The sequence below is a fragment of the Cryptotermes secundus genome, unplaced genomic scaffold, assembly GCF_002891405.2.
Source record: "Cryptotermes secundus unplaced genomic scaffold, Csec_1.0 scaffold160, whole genome shotgun sequence".
Lineage (NCBI taxonomy): Eukaryota > Metazoa > Arthropoda > Insecta > Blattodea > Kalotermitidae > Cryptotermes > Cryptotermes secundus.
Genome location: NW_019745080.1, coordinates 249,055 through 270,457, shown reverse-complemented (window position 1 = coordinate 270,457; position 21,403 = coordinate 249,055). Strand labels below are relative to the sequence as shown.

Sequence of the window (21,403 nt, the reverse complement as noted above, 5' to 3'; positions counted from 1 at the left end):
TGGGGTCCAAAAACCTCCTACTCAATGATTACCGGGGGCAAAGCGGCCAGAGCGTGAAGCTGACAACACCTCCAACAGTTCAGAGGTCAAGAGAACGTGGGTCTATACATCCACTCCCCACACGCGTTCATGGCATAGTGCTTAAGTAGTAAAGTTCCCGGACAACTTTACTTTTTTCTTTCTGTTCAATAGATAAGAGGCTGGGTGGATATCAAAGCTGGTCTCAGTGTCGCAGAGAAGAGTTAAAATTTCTTCATGTCAGTAATGAAGTTCCGTATTCACTGTCGTCCAGCCAGTGTCCTAGTCATTATATCCACTGAGATATCCCGGCTCTATAGATTGCTTGGAGGGACTGAGGAAGACCGTGAACATGCCTAGTGGGGATGTCAGTTTCTGAGCCGATATTTGAACCTGGGATCACCCAAACACGAAGCAACCTAGTCACTACACCACCTGCCTCTCTGGAGGGAACGTATGCTGGCATATTTGCAGACATTATCCCGGCGTTTGGTCGGAGGGACACGCATAGGATAGATAGTGTTAGGGCCGATGTTAGAACGTGGGAATACAAATACAAAGCATGACTGCTATCAACTCGAAAGCGATGGAAAGATATGAAATTCACTGTTACAGTAGTAGCCTTACTTACTTACTTTTTCTCTTGGCCGCGCCATAGCTCAAGCGGTTAGTCGCTGGCTTCTCACCGCGGCGGCCCGGGTTCGAGCCCGGGTCTGGTCAAGTGGGATTTGTGGTGGACAAAGTGGCGCTGAGGCGGGTTTTTTCCGAGTACTTCGGTTTCTTCTGCCAGTCTTCATTCCACCAAATCCTCCATCATCATAATCACCGAGGGCAGGCTACAATAGGCCAATCAGTGGCCGCCGTGCCGAGTGGATCCAGTTGGACTCCACCCCCACTAAGCGAATAAAAAAAAATTACTTTTTCTCTTCAGTTTCTTCGGGTTTGGTGAGACTGAGTCTACTTGGTACATCGGCCGCTAATTGGCCTATTGTACAAGCCTCGGATGATAGATGATGAGTGTGGAGTAGTCGGTGGAATGAGAATTGGAAGAAGAAAACGAAGTACTCGGAGAAAATCTTCACCAGCGCCACTTTTTTCTCCACATGACCTGTCCTGGGCTCGAACCCGGGGCCGCCACGGTGGGAAGCCGGCGACTGAGCTCCTGAGTTATGACACGGCCCCTACTTACTTACGTACTTATGTTTTAAATTTGTCTTTGTATCGCTTTTTCACCTATTGACTCTGTCGGGTGTCTGGATGCTGCTCGGCATATGCCCAAACTTCTCTTTTCACTCCTCCTTCCTTCTCCTGCCTTTTAACCTGCCTCTGCCTTTGCTTTTGCAGCATTTAAAACTTCAATTTCAAGCTTCCGCTATACATTAGTCGCTTCCCGGCCTCCCCCTTTCCTCCCGCCCCACTTTCTCTTTCTCTCGCTCCCTCCGCCCCTGTTATAAAGAAAATACGCTTCTGCTCTTCTTTGAGGGGAAGAAAGACTCTTACAGGGTTGTGAAGAGAAGCTTGTAGGGTGGGAGTCTTCTTCAGCCATTATTGGATGGTGCATGCAAATTTCCATGGCAACGTTGATATAAACGCACCCCTAAGAACAAGGCAAACCGCCCCATCCATCAGAGAGCGAGACAGGAAAGCAACCTACCACTTCATCTCCATGAACCTCGCATTTTCGAAAGTTAGACATGTCTTTATTGTGAAATATCAATAATAGCTTAGTCAGTATAGTGGCTAGCCTACGAAGTGGATAACGGGAGAATCGGGATTCGATTCTCGCCAGTGGGAAGAAATATTTCTGTTCTTCATAGAGATCGGGGGCAAGCGGTAGCTTTGTTGGCTGAGACACTATGCTACAAACCGGAAGGTCGCGGGTTCGATTCTCAATGAGGCCATTCGATTTTTCAATTGACCTAATCCTTCCAGCCGCACTATGGCCCTTGGGTCGAATCAGCCTCTTAACAGAAATGAGTACCAGGAATCTTCCTGGAGGTAAAGGGCGGCCGCTGCGTAAAGCTGACAACCTCACCTCCATCTGTGAGCTGATTGTCTAGAAAATGTGGGACCATCGACGTCTCACAACCCTATGGGCCTTCACGGCCTCTTACAGAGATAGCTTTACCTCTTTTTTTAGGATGCAATGATGCAATGAAATAATCCGCAAACTACAGATCCCAGAAGATACTAATTTCAGATCTCACAACTACGACCTGTTTCTAACAATGGCTCCACTGCTTCTAATGACTAGACATCATTTATACAAAGTCACATTGCGACTGACGGCCAGTCAGTCAGTAATTCTTGGTGTCGAGCCCCATGTGGGGCTCATGACCAGATATTTATTGCTGTTTGACAGTTACAGTTTTGTTTTCGTGGGGCGCCCTCTCTGACGAGAGTATGGGTCTGTATTTATTTTGTATATGCTGCTGGCCCTTGCCAGCGCAGTCTTTTCAGGATTCGAGTCCCTTGGAATTCGTGATCATATTTTACTGTTTATATAATTTACACACACACACACACACACACACATATATATATATATATACACGATTCTTGCTCTAAATAGAGCTTTTACTACATTGAAAATGCTCTCGCCGGTCACGTTTACGACCTTTCAAGTGACAAAGTTGATGTTGTATCGTAGCTAAATAAGATAGGCATGATCTGCCTTGTTAAGCCTGGACCGACACAAGACTTGTATACATTGTGAAAGGAGAAATTTTTCAATATCATACTGCGTTTACGATTTGTATGGTATGTACATCCTTTCGTCAGAGATGGTATTACATAATGACTATTGTAAAAAAAGTAGATCTATCCCTGTAACCGTCCGTGAAGACCCATAGGGTTGTAAGACGTCGAGGTTCCCACATTTTCTAGACAATCGGGTCACAGATGGGAGTGAATTTGTCAGCCTTACGCGCCGGCCGCCCTTTACCCCCAGGAAGATTCCTGGTACTCATTTCTGTTAGAGGCCTAGTCGACCCCAGCGCCATAGTGCAGTTGGAAGGATTAGGTCAATTGAAAAATCCAATGACCTCATCGGGAATCGAACCTGCAATCCTCCGGCTTATAGTATGGTGCCTCAACCAACTACGCTACCGCGTGACCCATGTAATGACTATGACCGTAAGGATTCAGTTGCACAAAAGAAAACTCTCTTGTCATGAGTCTCATGGGGCTTGGAGCTAAGACGAACTGATTGGCTGTAAACCGCCAATCGTAAAGTAATTCTGGCTTTGACTCTAAATGCTCTTAATTATGAGGTAACTTACACTTGGAATATTGTCGGCAGTACAAACGCCCTCCTGCAGCAGCCGGTCTCGTATCTCCCAAGCGAAGATGGACGGGCACTCTCTCTTGTATTGCGAGATCTTGTTCACCACTTCTGCCGTGGCAACCCGGGGTTTCGATCCGCCAATGGCTCTCGGTCGAATGGAACCTGTCTCGTAGTACCTGTACCCATAAGAAAGAACAGTGAAACAAGAGTAGAAGGGGTTTTAAATGTTTCAATTCTCTTAAAAAATACAATCTGCTTTCTTCATCTTAGAATTTTAAATTATAGCACGCAAGGAAAAACAGATTGATGAGGAGAATATTTGAACTAAAGAGAAGCGAAATTTAAGGCGGCTCAAGAAAACTGAATAATGAGGAATTTCATAACTTGTACTTCTCTCCGAATATAATTAAAGTAATCTAGTCAAGGATGGTGAGATGGACACGGTATGTAGCACGCATGCGAAAGAGGCGTGCATACAGGTGTTTGGTAGGAAAACCTGAAGTAAGAAACCAATAGGAACACCTAAACGTAGATGGGAGGATAATATTAAGGTTGACCAAAAATATTTTCAGTCCTCACAGAACAGAATTCATATGAAGAAAGAAAAATTGCTCGTTCTTTCGTGACCTACTACACAACTTGCATTCACGCAAAATGCTAACGCTTGACAGTTCATTGCTATGGTAACACGAAATTACATAGTGAAAACGACAAAACTTAGCGTACAAAACGTTGCTATGCACATAGAAGAACATTTGCAGTCTGTAGACCACCTGTAGATATAGCTATAAGCAAATTATAGTAAGCCTTACACAAGCTTGCCTCTCATGAAACCGAGGTTCGATGAAGCAAAATCTGCATATTTCCTTTGGGGATGATATAGATTTATATGTGTGTGGGGGGGGAGTGGTGGAAGTACTTTATAACATTGTCAGTAGCTGCACTGTATATCGTCCAAATGGTATATGAATTGGAAAATATCTGGAAGGAAGCAGTCTTGGTCTGATTGAGGTACTATATCGGCATTTTTCTGTAGAGACTGAGGTCATCCACGAAGATTAGAATATCCGGTGTCCCGTCCGTGATTCGAACTGAGTACATCCCGAACACTAATATAAAACCTTAAGCTGCATCAACCCGCTGAGTGGAATTATATATATATATATAAATATACGGTTTTAGGAAGATAACTCTATTTCTAAAGGCAGCTTTCCCTTCCCTTATTCAAGATATATCTTTCGGAAGAGAAAGACAGGAAAGATACAGTTACTTCAAATCTTGGCGAATATTTTTGTAAAGAAAAACAGCTACCCCCTCGTGTGTTTTTTCTGTGTGAGTTCGAGTTGAACCAAACAAGACAAGACCAGAGAAAACCTGACCCTGCTCCACGAATGGCCAGCGTGCATCCTCATACCAACGTGAATACAGCTTCAAAAGAATCCAGTGACAGGGCTGTAGCTGTAACTACAAGAGTAGCGTGAGTTACAGCTCTGCGCCAAATATAGTGTGGAGTTTGCGGTTTCCATGGTGATCGCGTCGTATTCCGGATATAGCAGCATGTCAAGACATTTCGAATGAGTCTGTCTTATATTTCGATTCATCCCTTGAGGGGACAGTTTCCGGGAAGCTGGTAAATGGCACTATAATAGAACTAACGAACTAACTAACCCCATACAGCTGAATCCACCTTGAGAGGCTAATAAGTACTAAGGTATTCAAGATTTTTTTTTCCTTGGCACTACAGCCCCAGTGGGCCTAGGCCTACCTCCATGAACTTCTTCGTTCACCCTCAAGGTATTACCAGCTATTTTATGGGATCCAGAGGTTCATTACTGTTGTCACAAGTGTATGGTCACTGGTTTTTATCCCATCCGGATATATTACAACTGTATACAAATACAGGTCTATTCATGTCCGACGCGGCAGCATAGCTGGTTGAGGCACTATGCTACAAGCCGCGACGGGTTCAAGTCCCGATGAGGTCATTGGATTTTCTTCAATTGATCTAATCTTTCCAGCCGCACTATGGCCCTGGGGTCGACTCAGCCTCTAACATAAATGAGTACCAGGAATCTTCCTGGAGGCAAAGGGCGGCCGGCGCGTAAGGCTGGCATCCCCACCGCCACCTGTGAGCTCATTGTCTAGAAAATATAAGAGCCTCGACGGCTTATTACAAAGATAGCTTTACCTTTTTACCTTTCACTTATGTCCTTGTTATCACAGCACTATACCAATGTCGGCATAGTTATGTCTGGTGCTGTCGTAGCGTCACGGAATGCATGTTGTAGTCCCTACACTTGATCTCCCCTCATGCAGCGCTTACCAAACTGACACACACTCTCTCTGACGAGAGGGAAGTTCGTGAAATTGGACTCCGACATCCATACTCGCCCTCTACGTCTTCATGATGTGGTGCTTAAGGGACATGTACAAATTTATGATAAAATTTTAACGACATAATATCAACTCTACCGGTTATTATTGTGAGCTGGAAGTGGCAGTGGCCTGTATCGATGTCATATTCCGGCATTTGTGTGAAACTAAATGAAAAAATAAAGATAAAAATTTCCGAATGAGATTAAAACCAGAGGCTTACTACAAATAAAGCGAATATACTCCAAATCTTGAAGAATTTACTAACAACCTCAGACTTAGGTAAATTTTATATGAGCTTAAATGCAGTTTATTATAAGTGTTTCTAGTAATGGCCTATAGGTCATTCTAGCATGCAAGAATAAGTACATGTGGATGAGATGTTTTCCACCTGAACGGGTTCCACGAGGAAGCGCTAAGGGGATAAAGAGTTGGTTGACGTGCCAGAGAGAGCGGGGTTCCGCCGGACAGAAAAAGCAGGCGCGTCTGTGGCGAAGTTCCTGTATGGATTTCTCTGAAATTATTGTCGACAAACTAGACGTTCCTGTAAGGGACACAAATCTATGATCATCGTCATTTCAATATCTACATGGTATGCCGTGGCCGTTACCATCTCATAATGATGTTGCTCATATAAGTGACATTTATCTGATTTCACTTAACATATTGTGGCCTATAGACACGTTGCTGAATGGTGACTCTGTAAACAGCTGTCGTCGTTACGTAACGCCTGCAAATTACATGCACGCAACAATAGAAGAAAGGGCTTATGTAACCCGTTTCTAAGTAACGGAAACGAACGCCTGCAAGAATAGTAGAGCGGTGTTTTCTATGTGGTCTGCACCGCGACCGTTGCTATGAAACGGCGCTGTAAACACCTTGTCAGCAATAGAGAGAGAGAGAGAGAAAGACATTTTTGCGTGGTCCGTGCCGTTTGGTTTTAAGACGGGCAAAGAAGATCGTTTAAAGCAGTTGAGTTTCGAGGCGCCAGCCTGCCTGATATGAGCTTGGGAGCAGAAGAATTAGAATTGAGAGAGTTTCTGGAGTTGGCAGTTGCAGAATAACGACAAGAAAAGAATTAGGCTGTGCAAAGAAGACTTAAAGTGTGATTTGAAGTGACAGTGATACTGTTATGAATCTGTTGCCAGAATACGACTAGTGAAGGCCGAAGACGCTAGTGTGGAAATAGCTGTAGCGCTGTAATTGCCTGTAGTTCTGAGTGAGTGTATAAGATGTCAATAAATCCGATATCCAATCCAAAACCCGTCTATAAGTCACGCACCCCAAATACGTGACAATATTCTCACAGATAAAAACGTAAACATATAGTTGTTTCTGTGCTTACTTAAATAAGCGTCACTCATTGCCGACTAATTAGGGAATAGAGGTATAGCTCCATTCATTCTTAACCTCGGTACTCGATGGAGGTGAGTGGCAGCTTCACGCCGCGGTTTTTTAAGCCCGGTACCCAATGGATAGCAGGCTGATGGGCCCCAGAACCAGTGGGGTGCTGTGGAGAAGTCTCTTTCCCCTGCCGGCAGTAGAACTCCAATATCTCGGTCATCCAGCGCATCGCTATTCCGACTGAACTATCCCGACTCCGAATTTCATCCATGCGCTAAATTTTATTGATTCCTTTTTTTTCTGTGGCGCTACAGCCCCAATTTTGGGCCTAGGCCTACCTCCATGAAACTCTCCGTTTCACTTCGGTTTACTAAATCTTACACATTCGGTAGGACTCCTTGGGCGAGTGGTCAGCTCGTCGCAAGACCTCTACTTGTACACAAACACAGAAAAACGCACACACAAAAACTAAACATCCATGCCCTGAGTGGGATTCGAACCCACGATCCCGGCTTCAGAGCGAGCGAAGACAGTGCATGCCTTAGACCGCTCAGCTACCGTGACCGGCATTGATTCCTTTAGTTTGATCAATTATACGAGTAAAATCCGTTTGTACTCAGATCCTCTCGGGCGATCAGCCGTGTCAGTGTTGAACTAAGAATTAACGATTCAGAGATCCCCGACTCCTTCATCAGGGTCGATGTGGTGAACCACCGTATGTCGCTAATATTTACACCAGTTTGTCAAATCGATGACTCTTCCTATTGGTGTCCTGTGCAGTAGGAGGGTGGAGTCAGACTGTGGGGTCACTTATCCGACTCTAACCCTTCGCCTTGTTGCTTAACCTGCAGTCCATCTCGTCAAACTGTTTTCTTTTCTGCATACTGTTCTCTGTGTCTTTTTGGGATTATCGTGTTATATGTGTGTTGGTGCTGGAAATCCATGCTGTGCTGAATTTGAACACTTAACCTGGAGTCCCTCTCGTCAAACTGTTTTCTTTTCTGCATACTGTTCTCTGTGTCTTTTTGGGATTATCGTGTTATATGTGTGTTGGTGCTGGAAATCCATGCTTTGCTGAATTTGAACACTTCCCGACAGTATAAACAGAGAGGAAGGGTTGAAACTCAGCAAAGCATGGAATCCCAGCACCAGATTATTAAGGCACTCCAACACGCGTACATCACGATATTCCCAAGAAGATACAGAGAACAGCATGCAAAAATGAAACAAAATAGTTTGAAATCGAGGATACAGGGTTAAGCAACACGGTGAAATGTCAGAGTCAGATGGGTTACCGCACAGTTTGACTCCGCTCTCCTAGTGCACAGTACACCAACAGCAAGAGGCATCGATTTGACAAACCGGTATTAATATCAGTGACATATGGTGGTTCACCACATCGACCCTGAAGAAGGTGTCCGAAGAGATCTCTGAAATCCTTTTTTTTATTGCTAGTGGGGTGGGACTAAGTCCCTTATATTGTGGCCACTTCTGGTCTATTGTACTAGCCCCAGATGATAGGTGAGGGTGATTGTGGCGCAATTGGTGGAATGAAGATTGGCAGAGGAAACCGAAATACTCCGAGAAAACCTACCCCATCGCCACTTTGTCCACCACAAATCCCACTTGACCAGACCGGGGATCGAACCCGGACCGCCGCGGTGGGAAGCCAGTGACTAACCGCTTGAGCTATGGCGCGGCCTCTCTGAAACCTTTGTTTTTAGTTCAACATTGACACGACTGAGAGAATTTTAGCGCATTTACTAGCCGAGAACCCTTGAAATCTTACATAAAAATATTTTGTATGCTTACTGCATGAAGTAGAACGCAATAGCGTACTTTGTTTGAGTCATTATGCTACAAGCTGGAAAGTCATGGGATCGATTCCTGATTAAATCATTGGATTTGTCAATTCACCTAATCCTTCCAGCCACACTATTACTCTGAGGTCGACTCAGCCCCTGACAGAAGTGAGTACCAGGAACCTTCCTTGGTGGTAGAAGACGGCTGGCGGGAAAGGCTGACAATCTCACCGCCATCTGTGAGCCGATTGTCTAGAAAATGTGGGAGCCTCAATGTCTCACAATAATATGGGTCTTCATGGTGTGTTACAAGGGTAACTTTATTTCATGAGGGTATACAATTTTACAAGTGGTCAAATCACGCTGTCTGTTTCCGACTCACGGATCTCAGTTTTCCTACTCCCGCTTAGAATAGTATAGGTTATCTATTTCTATACTAAATTGTACGTTTATTGGCTTAATTTCAGTCATTGACTTTAATGGTCAGAGCAAGCGATATACAAATTCTTTCAGTGAGAAGCAGAGTTTGTCGACTTCATAATCTCATCTTAGTCCTTGGAGCTTCCATTCCCAATTGTTGGTGAATGGGAGCGGGGGGGCTGAATGAGGGTGAGAAATAAAAGGGATGAAGGATGGGGCACATGAAGTCCGAAGAGCTGCCGATAAACACATCCGGCCATATTGAATGGGGCGGAGTGGATGGGCAGTTAGAGATAAGAACTTTTTCGCTGGGGAGAATAATACTGATGCAGAAGCTAAGGAAGTGCTCCCCAACATGGGGACACTTTCAAAAATGGTTCCACTTGCTTGATCTAGCACAATGGCGAGACATAAACCATCGATAGGATCTGTACTTGCTGATCAGTTACATTGGTCAGAAGTGACTTGGAGAAATGCCACACTACAAGTATAAATATCACAGCAAACGGGTCATCGTTTTCATGTATACAGCAGACCATTCTCCAACACGAATTCGTCTATACACGCAAAAGACATGGAGGGAAATTTTATGCCAATTTTGACCTAATTTAATAAAATTATTTCTGGCATATTTCTAGGATAAATTGGGAAATTTATGAAAGCTAATTTCGACTAAACTCCTCGGGATTTATTAGTTCCCATCTGGTTCTTCCGAATGCTATACTCACCAAGTGTAATTTAATTATTAAAATCCGTTACAACGAATATGGGTCCTACATTTTAATTCTATGAAGCATGAAATTAACCCAAAATAAAGTTTAAAAATTAATTTCTTATCTCACAGAAAAAAGATCTTGAGTTTCTGTTTAGCTGGTTAATATTTTGTAGTGAAATCATATTTGTTTATCCGAAGAATCATACAAAACACATAAATAGACTATTTGGAAAAAAAAGGATACAAATTTTCTTGATGTTTAATCAGGTGGTACATAATACTTCAAATTATATGTATAAATAAACATCCTGTACGTTTTTAGGCAAGTTGTTTACTGAATAGTTCAGATTTGTGAGTTGCAACGTCATTTATTTCGGAAACATTCCGACTCTTATGGGAAGCATACAACCTCAATTTTAAAAGTGAAAATGTAAGCCTAGTGCTAAACCAGCCGAAGCAAATATCAAGCTCAGCTTAGTTCGTTTTGTAGCTTGCTTCTCCTCATTTGTTGCTTGGCGTGGTCTTTGACCTGTTGATGGAGGTGATAAGTTCCTCCGAAAAGTAGGGATTTCACCGAACTACAGGACGTTTGAAACCAGAAAACTGCACTTTTCATACTCACCGCCGTAAGGAACGGACATCCAGACATCAGTAAATCGGTCACAAATGGATATAAAGCGTAAAACATGTCATATTTGAACCCGGAAGAAAACCGCAGATTTTTCGACATATTCTCCACCAACATTGATACCCTTGTTCCATCGTTTTACCAATGCGTCGAAACTCGCAGCATAGAAGTCTTTCGACTGCTGTCTCAGCCACTTCTGCAACTTCGTTTGAACCTCTTCTGCATCACCAAAACTTTTGCCCCCAAGGTGGAACCGCTTTACGAGACAATCTCTTCCGATCGTAAGCAGGAAATATTTCTTTATGAATATCCTTTACATTGAGTTCTTTTCCCCACAGAAAACGCTGCTCTTCGGTAGTATACACTAATGCACGGTCGACATTTCAACTACTGAAGCCAGCCCCTGAACATGCGCATGCGCGTATGCTACCTAGACTTTTTATACAGCTGTTTTGCTTCCATTTGTAACCAATTTACTAATTCCCGCTCGTAATTACGGTATGAATAGAACCAAACTTAGTCTATAACATTCTGCAGAAGGTATGTATAAATGCCAAATGATAACCACAAAATGAAATTCAGTTTCTTTCGCCTCGCTCCAGAGTATTCGTAGGGACGACAGGGGAGGTACAACAGATCGACAGCGATCATAGGGTTGGATGTGACTCCGAGTAGTCTACCAGAAAAAACACCATTTTTTCGGGGGAAATTACTGCGTCCATCTCCAGAGTACTTCTACTCTTAAAGATGGAGGCAGCACCTTCATATAAAACTGATATAGATCTATCCGACTACACGACGTCACATCCAAAAGATTGCACTATAATCTCCATATTCACGCCGTGAATACCTCACACATAATAAAATTAGGATTTGTTCTTCTAATTTTCCTTTCTCCTATTGTGAGCTTCATTAATGTTATCACTTGGCGTTGTAAAGGAAATGTAGGATACTTTGCTTTTATTAGAACCACAGTGAAGAATGAAGCATGCTTAAAGAATTCTGAAATTTAACACTGAATATCATTAATGAAATTCGCTGCCTGGAGCATCAGATGCTAATGTGTTAGTGACTTACTAATTTCAACAGAACTTTCAAGGAAAAGGCGGCAAACTGTTTAAGACATCAAAACACATATTCATTTTCCACACAAATTAAAGATAGTGAAATCTATTGCTAATAATGAAGATATTTCATAAGGCATAGGTCTTTACGTTCTGTTCGCGAAATATTTTATTGTTGTTTTAAGGCTGTAGGAAACACAGTTTTCGTCCTCAACATTTGATTTATTGTACGTGTCATCTAGATTTCTAAATACCTTATATACAATCACAAATTAAATTTATAATCACTCCTTTTGTATTACCACGATTGCAGAACATAAGACCGATATTTTCAGTTATTACAGGCAGATTACAAATGTTCTTGAAATTAACCCAGTCTAAGAGATTATTCTGTACAAAGAAGCAGAGTTTGTTAGAAATAGTCCTCATGGACACTGAGGCCAGCCAGCATCGCATCTGGACACCAGCGAATGGATCCCCTCTGTATAGAACTGCCTGGGCTGTTGCTGAAACAACAATGGCCCTGGCTTCTTTGTCTGATCATTTAGAGCTTTCTTGACCTTATCCGTTACAGTGCAGCGAACGGGTTTCATTTTAACAATCTTCATATTTATGAAAAATGTAAAAAAATTGTTAAATTTGTTAGTACTAATATTTTCATGTCAGTACTTTAATAAATATATTAAATAATATAATAATAAATAATTTTAATAACAAGTGTACAGAGTGTTCCAGGAGGAAAGGTTAATATTCTTGTAGGTCATAATATCGGTCATTCTAAGCAAAAATGAAATGTATATACACATATGTACATGTGTCTTATTCGAACGGTTTCCGAGATGGAGCTATTTAATCATACAGTTCCAAAATTGTTGATAAGAAAGAGATATTACGTACTGTTTCTAATTTACTTACTTACTTACTTACTTACCTACTCCTGGAGCTGAGCCCTTCTGGAGGAGCCGCCAATTCTGCAACTACTGAAGAACGTACTGTTTCTAATACCGATATTTATTGTTCAAGTGTCAAAGTTGGTAAGTTTACCTAGTATATTAAATTTTCGAAAATTCCGCTGTCAACATGAATGCACTTTACAACTCTTGTGAGTACATGACGTGTTGCTCGTCTGTACAGTGTACTGTGCACTGTACAGTGAAATAGCTCTATCTCGGAAACCGTTCGGATTTAACTGCCAGAATATTCACCTTTCCTCCTGGGGCATTCTGTATACGCCAGAATAATGGGACAGTAATTCATTTTTATGTACCCATGTCTGAATAGTTAAATATAAACTTACAATAATAAATCGTGAATTGAATTTACCACCCGAATTTACCCTTTCTTCACTGTGTTTCTAGTAAGGTGTTAAAACGTGTCATGTTCTTACCTGCCTAAAATTTTGGAAACACAGCCATTGGACACTTGCAGGATGCGAGAAATGTCGCAGGGCCGCGCTCCTGAATGCGCCAGTTCGACTATTTTCTGTCGCGTAGAATCCGGCAGGGGTCGGCCGCTGACGAATACCCCCCCTAGCTGGTTCACACCGCTGTGCCCTGTGGGGGGGTGATCCACCAACACAGTAGAACAACTACAGTTAGGAAAGGAGGCAAGGTTTCAGGGTGTGTGTGTATGTGGGGGGGGGGCGCGAATCAACACAGCAGAACAACTACAGTCAGGGTGTCAGGGGAATATTTGGGAAGAACGGGAAATATTGTAATAATTTTACTAACGAACTGGCAATTAAAAGTATATAGATTTATGTTGAAATGCACTGCAATATTTTTAATATTTTCACCAGTGTTTCAATTAAAATATTTTACGAGATTCTTTTACGATTCTCAAAAGCACTATTTTCTGAATTCCAAAATGAAACTTCACTTGCTGGTCATTCATGGGCACATGTACGTGATTAATTCCAGGATGTCAGTATTTCAGATTGTAAGCGCTACAGCGTCGAGTAGAGGGATGATGGGCGAGTAAAGTATTGGAAGAATTTGGAATATGTAACTATAACAAAAACATCCTGTCACTCAACCCAGCTTGGATATGTCTATCACCCTGATTTCCGTTATCCCAGCAGAAGTCAAATTACTACAACTCCTGCCGGTGTACTATGAGTGGGACAATTTGTGTTTTTATGTTGGCACCGTGCAGAGAATTTATCCCTCCAGTGATGACTTCTATTTTGATAGTTCTCTGGTGCTAGACCTCATACATGTGGAATTTTTAACGTTTCAGTGTTTTGTCTTAACTCTCACAAATGGTTTGTGCTGTGCTTGACTTCTCTGCCTTGTGCTGGTGCAGGTGTCCGGAGACAAGGATCAACTAAACGGAGTAGGTTTTACCTGAAGACGAAGACAGAACCCAGTCCCAGAAACGTTGTGTTTTAAATAAAAATAGGGTGATAGATAATGACCAGAAACGTAATATTTTTATTAATATACCATCGTCACAGAATTTTAGATCTTATTACCCATGAATATTGATTCAGTACTTTAGTAAACGTGTGTTATAATTGATTGTTGCCTTGTTCTTTAACAATTCACCATATTAAGACAATACGCGCCCATCACATGCAGCTATATCTAATTGGATTATCTTCGAAAATACGCCTGCGAAGGTTTCATTTGTTATAAGGTCGGCTATGTTGTCGGCTTATTGATTAATTTATTAAGCTCTAAGGTATCGCAAGTAAGTTACGATCTGGACGACTAAGAAATCGAGGTTCGATTATAGGTAGGAGCATGGTATTTCTTCCTTCTCTACAGCTTTCAGACTGGCTTTGGATCCCTACCGCCTGTTCTTGTCCCCCCGGAATAAAATGACCGGAACCTAAAGATTATTATCCAGTTCCATCTAGTGTCTAAAATAAGAATGAGTGGAGATATATCTACACTCCCCTTCAACTTCTTCGTGGGTTTTATTGTTAATTAAGCACATTTCGATGGATTGGCGTATCGGGACTTGCATTCTGGAGATACTGTTTTCGAATTTCGGCCGGGACACCTGCTATTTTGAGGTTTTTCATGGCTTTACTCAGTCCCTTCAGTAAAATTCTGGGATATTACCTCAAATAAGCCGCGACCACTGCCTTCCAGAATCTTTTCGAATCCATCATCACTCTGTCATACTACCGTCGACGCTGTAAGTTCTACTTACTGACAGAGCCGTGAAATGACCCACAAAAGAAAATAACTAAGCACGAGAACTATATTTTTGTAAGTTTTTTTTATTACTAGTGGGGTGGGACTAAGTCCCTTGTACTGCGGCCACTTCTGGCCTATTGTACCAGCCCCAGATGATAGGTGAGGGTGATTGTGGAGCAATTGGTGGAATCAAGATTGGCAGGGGAAAACGACGTACTCGGAGAAAACCTGCCCCAGCGCCACTTTGTCCACCCGAAATCCCACTTGACCAGACCCGTGATCGAACCCGGCCCGCCTCGGTGGGAAGCCAGCGACTAACCGCTTGAGCTATGGCGCGGCCCTTTGTAATATTTAGTATAGCAACAGACGAAAATAGGGCAATGTTTTCTGTATTCGAATGCGCGATGTGGCTAATGGCACGACTGGGTGAACCACTTGTGGCCGCCACTACTCCCTGTCCTCGTCTGTCTGCGTCTGTCCGCTCTACCGCGTCAAATCAATTCGTTCCAGTTTCATCCCGCGATGTGAGGGAGAAGAGCGCAATGCGAGTTAGATGGAAGATATATAATGGACCTTGTTATCTATACAAGCGATACGGGCTATCATTGAGTAACACTTTTCCCGTATTTCTTTGGGTCTAGTTGCTGTTTAGTAGGCCATAGCAATTTAGCATACAGGTTTATGTAGAAAAAATATACATGCAAAATATCTGCATAGGATTAAGTTAAATGCGACAAATTTAAATAATTGCAGTCTTAAAAATCATATACTAATATTCAGACATCCTTTTGTCCTTCCATTTCTAGGATGTGTTTACCATTTGATAGGACATTGCTTTTTCTGATTACAAGGAAAATGTAAGTTATCCTAAAATATCAATATTATATTGTGTGTGACGTATTCTTGAGGCAGGTTTATCAACAGAGAATGACATATATCATTGCATTATCATTAGAAAGTTTTTAGATTCTATCTTCAGCATTCTTCTTGAAATACAATCGCCATACCGGAAATGTATATACAGGACTCTTCACGCATAAGGTTGCCTACTCAGTGTGTAACGTATTCTCAGAGATGGTGTGTACAAATCAGAATTACATTGCCCACAAAACATCCTTAAGCAATTTACCTTACGAATGATCCAGAACTGTGTAAATACTTTACTTCTCACAGTCCATATGGTATAAGCCAGGAGAGTATAGTGCAGAACGTGTAAAATACGGTAAAATTGCTTGATATCGTAACATGCTTATTTCGTGATATGACACTTAAATTCGCTGCAAAACTATCTACGTTTTCTGCAGTTATTTTCAATAGTTTATCACACAACTGTGGAGAACACATGCAATTTAAAGGCAAATTTACTGCCTTAGCACGAAAAAAAAGATGTCATGAAATTGAAGAGGTCTATTCAATAAAGGTAAAGTTGTCCCTATGCTTAACTTATTAAGCATTACGCCATGAAGGTATATGGGGGGAGTGGATATATAGATCCACATTTTCTTGATATCGCCATTATTTGGAGGAAAGTGGGCAGCTTCACACCCCGGCCGTTTTACCCACGGTACCCATTGGATAGGAGGTTGGGTGAACCCTAGAGCCGGTCTTGGACGACGTGGAGAAGAGAAAATTCTTGACTTTATCAGACTCGAACTCCGACCCCTCGGTCATCCAGCCCGTAGCCAGGCGCTATACCGACTACCCTATCTCTACCCTATACATAAAATATCTGAATTAAAATTTCATCAATTCCTGCAACTTCTGAAGCTGTGCAGTTATAAATATTAGATCTGTATTTCTGAATGTTACGAACAAATAATGTCAGTTATCAGCTTGTGATCAGACAAGTAGGACAACTGACTTATCGGTTCAGTAACTTCACTCTGTGCAATGGGTTGTTGCAAAGGGGGTACCACTAACTTGAAAAATGACTTTGTGAGGGATGGAGGTGCTGTGTGTGATCAACTGTAGTTCTTCCGCGTGCGATATTAGGATCAGAGCGGTGTGAGAATCGAGCTAAGAGCTGGATCTCGTCAGCAACACGTGACCCCGCTAGGATAAGAGGTGACCGGGGGCACTGATAGTCAAATAAGTACAGCGGTCATGGGTAAATTCCACCGGGTCATTTCATGTAAGTAAATTTCTTCTGAAATTTTTTGTTTGCTTCTGATTACAGTTGATAATCTATTGTACGTGAGCTGAAATTAAGATGCATAGACGAAGATATGTGTGGGTCATTGTTCATTTCTGTGTTACTGTATTCCGGAAACATTAATTTTAAATTTATAGCACTCGATAAAAATATTTCTATTACTTCTCCAGTATTTCTCATCTTATTCCAGAAATTTACCAATATCTGTGCCCATAATATGTGAGATATCATTTTCTTTACCTGATGATGGAGGCAAAGTCAATATCCGAAATGTAATTTATCCATGGTAATTTATTCCAATTATACCAAAAAAACAAAAATAACGGAATTTGCATAGAAGTTATCAAATATTATTTTATATTTTTTGCATTAGTGACGAGTCAGAAAATTGACAGTGCCGAATATAATAGCCGTAGGCCTAAGAGAGGCTGGATAAATTATTTAAATATGTACAAATGATTTCTTTTTAAAATATGGTGTTTTAATTATTTTTTATTGCTAGTGGGATGGGATTAAGTCCCTTGTACTGCGGCCAATTCTGGCCTATTGTACCAGCCCCAGATGATAGATGAGGGTGATTGTGGAGCAATTGGTGGAATGAAGATTGGCAGGGGAAACCGAAGTACTCGGAGAAAACCTGCCCCAGAGCCACTTTGTCTACCACAAATCCCACTTGACCAGACCCAAGATCGAACCCAGACCGCCGCAGTGGGAAGCCAGCGACTAACCGCTTGAGCTATGGCGCGACTCGTGTTTTAATTAACTTTATGTGTTCTCTAATCTTGCATCCTGTTTGTGGTGCTAGAAAATAAAAACATAGGGATTACCGCCACACAAACAAATGTTTTTATTAATCCACTCACAATATATTTCTGCCCAGATAGGCCATCAGCAGGTAATACGTGAGTTATACGAATTCCGCCATAAAATGTATATTTTTACTTACCAAATGATAATGGCTTGTCTGCTTCGAAATATTTGTGCGACGGTAAACCCTATTTTTTTAAACAGCTTTTCTGCGTCCTTTAACATAACTGTTCCTTTGTCATTTGAGGTAATCAGTATCCTATACTAACTTGTTACTGTGATTTAGAAACCATAATGAGAAGTATTCCATGTTCTGAGGTTCAAGAATTGAATTTTTCATAGGTTGGTACCTATAGTGTCCACTCCAATCGCTCGATAATCAATCTTCACTTTAAGGCCAAACATTAAATTTTGGCGAAAATAATTACAAGAAATATATGTCTTGTATTCAATTTTGCTTTTGCAGAGTTCCATTTTCGGGATATAACCCAGTGTCGTCCGTTGAAAGTCGACCGATATTTCGGAGGAGAATATCGCCACCAATTTCAAGGTCGAAGAATAAGCCTAGCAAGAAACCAGCGTGAAGGCAGGTGGCAAGCAGAGCATTCTGAAGATGGAGGAGACATGTTCCTCCGAAACGTTTGTTGACTTTGAACGGGCTACATGGCGTTATATCTAACAATATAGAACTCTTAATAACTACTTCTGTAAGAACCTAAATTTTACAACTTTTTTCGTGTTTGAAAAACCAAGTGAATGTATTGTTTTATTGCTACTGGGGTGGGACTAAGTCCCTTGTACTGCGGCCACTTCTGGCCTATTGTACCAGGCTGTAGGTACGATTTATTTTTTGTAACGAATAAAATGTTTGATCGTTACTTCAATTTGCGCCATAAACAAATAAATTTTAAAGGAAATATTTGTTGATGTACACAACGGGTATTTCTCTGTTTTAAAATTTGTCATTACAAGACCAGCAACTTTTGTGGGGCAGTACTCTTTAATTAATAGTATTTTCAGTATTCTGGTTGTAAATTCTACGCGTTATTATTTGGGAACATCTTTCCTACGAAGTTTACTTTCATAGATTTGCTACTATGCTAATAAATGACCTTCTTAAGACATATCTCAGATTGGTATTAACGAAAGAACTATACTGCTTACTCTGTAACTAGTCAATGGCGGATAAGAAATGAAACCCTAAATTTCAAAACCAAGGATATTATAATGTGCTGCCTGGAGAGTGCAAGGGGTGGGGGTACAGATGTGAGTGCAGTGTTGGCTTTGAAAAGTAAAATTTTGTTTTTATGAGAGTCCTAGTCTTGAAGTTGACCAGGTGGAATTTTGACTGCTTGTTCAGTCCCCCCGGTCACCCGCCTCGCTGGCTCACTTGCTCGAACAGTTGGCTTCAGCACCAGCACTGATGAATATCTAACATGGAGCTGGAAACCTTAAAAGATATTTATCATCGAACTGCATCATGTAGTATATGCAGAGCTGTATGAACACACAGATTGTGCATGTTTGAAAAGAATTATAAACATCTGGGATACCAATTCCCTCTTCCCACTTCTGTGAAATTGCAGAATCGTAAGAAAATTATATCATTTTAATGAACGGAGTTTTTTCCTGAGCCAATGTGTGCCAAAGTAAATATTTAAAAAATATTTAGAGGTCATTAAAGTTACAACAGATCTAACGTCAGGCTTACTCTTGGCAAGAGTGAGGTTATGTTGCTTGGATTCAAGCCAAATATAATAATTTCAGAAACTGGATATCCCATTTGTTTCTTTAACTTATTACTAACACTTAAGAATAAAGAGCAGTACTAAGGTATTAAAACAGTCAATGTGTAAATACATTTGAAATAAAATAACTGAGATTATATTAAAGGCAGCGTGAATAATAATATATTTACAATACGGCTTTTTTGTTTGTACTGTTTAGCTCTGCGAAACCAATGTTCTTTTCCCTAGAAGATCTCTTGAAAAATTACGCAAAATATCACTATTTGAAAAGGTGGCCACAAATAGGCCCAGCTGTACCTCGGACCATTACAGAAGCTTCCGTCCCTGTCACCTCGCTATGAAGACGTATGGGGGAATAGGTTCAGTTCACTCACTTTCATTTCAACATTTTTAAATAGCAAACGGAGAAATGTAAAATATCTACAACATTATAGTCGGAAAACCTGAAAGAAACAGACTACTTCGGAGACCTAGGCCTAGATGGAAGGCCTGCTGAAAGGGCTATTGAAATAGAAGTGCCCAATAATGTGGGCTGGATTCGGCTGGCTTTGAGTTAAAACCAGCAAGGAGCTGTTGGGAACATTGTTATAAAGCTCCTTGTTCCATAAAGAGTGGTGAATTTCCTGATTTAGTAGTTACATAGTTTCACCCAGTCCTTCCAGTAAAACGCTAGGATAGTACCTTAAAATATATGTTAACCGGGTCCATGTTTATTCCAGTTTACCATTCATAATTGTCATGCCATTTGACACTGCATAAACTACGCAAGTTGTAAATTATCAGTAAAAAAAGTAAAGCTATCCCTGTAACAGGCCGTGAAGGTCCATAGGGTTGTGAGACGTTGAGGGTCCCACATTATCTAGACAATCGGCTCAAAGATGGCGGTAAGGTTGTCAGCCTTACGCGCCGGCCGCGCTTTACTCCCCGGGAAAATTATTTAATTAATTCCTGGTACTCATTTCTGTTAGAGGCTGAGTCGACCCCAGGGCCATAGTGCGGCCGGAAGGATTAGGTCAATTGAAAAAAATCCAATGACCTCATCGGGACTTGAACCCTCATAGCATAGTGCCTCAGCCAACTACGCTACCGCGTGCCCTTGTAAATTATCAGTAAGTAAAGTAAAGTAAAGTAAAGGTATCCCTATGACAGGCCATGGAGGCCCATAAGGTTGTGAGATGTTGAGGTTCCCACATTTTCTAGACAATCGGCTCATAGATGGCAGTAAGTTTGTCAGCCTTACGCGCCGGCCGCACTTTACCCCCAAGAATATTCGTGGTACTCATTTCTGTTAGAGGCTGAGTCCACACCAGGGCTATAGTGCGGTAGGAAGGATTAGGTCAATTGAAAAAATCCAGTGATCTCATCGGGACTTGAACCCGCGGCCTACCTACTTGTAGCATAGTGCCTCAACCAACTACGCTACCGCGTGCCCCTGTAAATTATCAGTGCATAACCTAAATATGGGTTGTCGTTTTACCATTATCTTCATGGCATAAAGCTTAAAGATAATTTCCTTAACTTTAAAACGATAGAAGTACAGATAATACGCTAAAATTTCTTTCCTCCTGCTGCTACTTATAAAGAAACATACATTCATACAGACAGTGCTTGTTTCAAGAAGGCTGTGGTCAGCCATGTGCATGTGTCTGGAGTGGGGGAGATTGCCGTGCTACGTAGCGTCTGCCGAGTTGAACAGTGAATTGTAGTGATGTTCTTTTATAGTGTGATCATTTTCTTTAATGCATTAACTTCCTTGGTAATAGTATCGACTTTGGCGTTTGTATATACACAGAACTTTCTAGTAACGGAAACAGTACCAGTTTCGTTAACAATAGCGGACTTACAAATGTGATGTGATGAATAGTATAGCGTGGGAACAGTTTCACACGTCGGTAACCGC

At 41.5% G+C, this 21,403-nt stretch overlaps 1 protein-coding gene across 2 annotated transcripts in view; it reads right to left on the bottom strand.

The window, feature by feature from the left end:
• The window catches only part of LOC111874853 (paired box protein Pax-6), a 162,383-nt gene that overhangs the window by 90,269 nt on the left and 50,711 nt on the right, over positions 1-21,403 (bottom strand). Inside the window, exons 3-4 of one of the 2 annotated variants that reach the window (XM_033755635.1) lie at positions 13,038-13,203; positions 3,300-3,480 (exon numbers count right to left, since the gene is read on the bottom strand). In XM_033755635.1, the coding sequence (XP_033611526.1) occupies positions 3,300-3,480; positions 13,038-13,203 (347 nt within the window). The remainder of the gene's footprint in view (positions 1-3,299; positions 3,481-13,037; positions 13,204-21,403) is intronic. The other variant, XM_033755636.1, reaches the window with a different exon arrangement.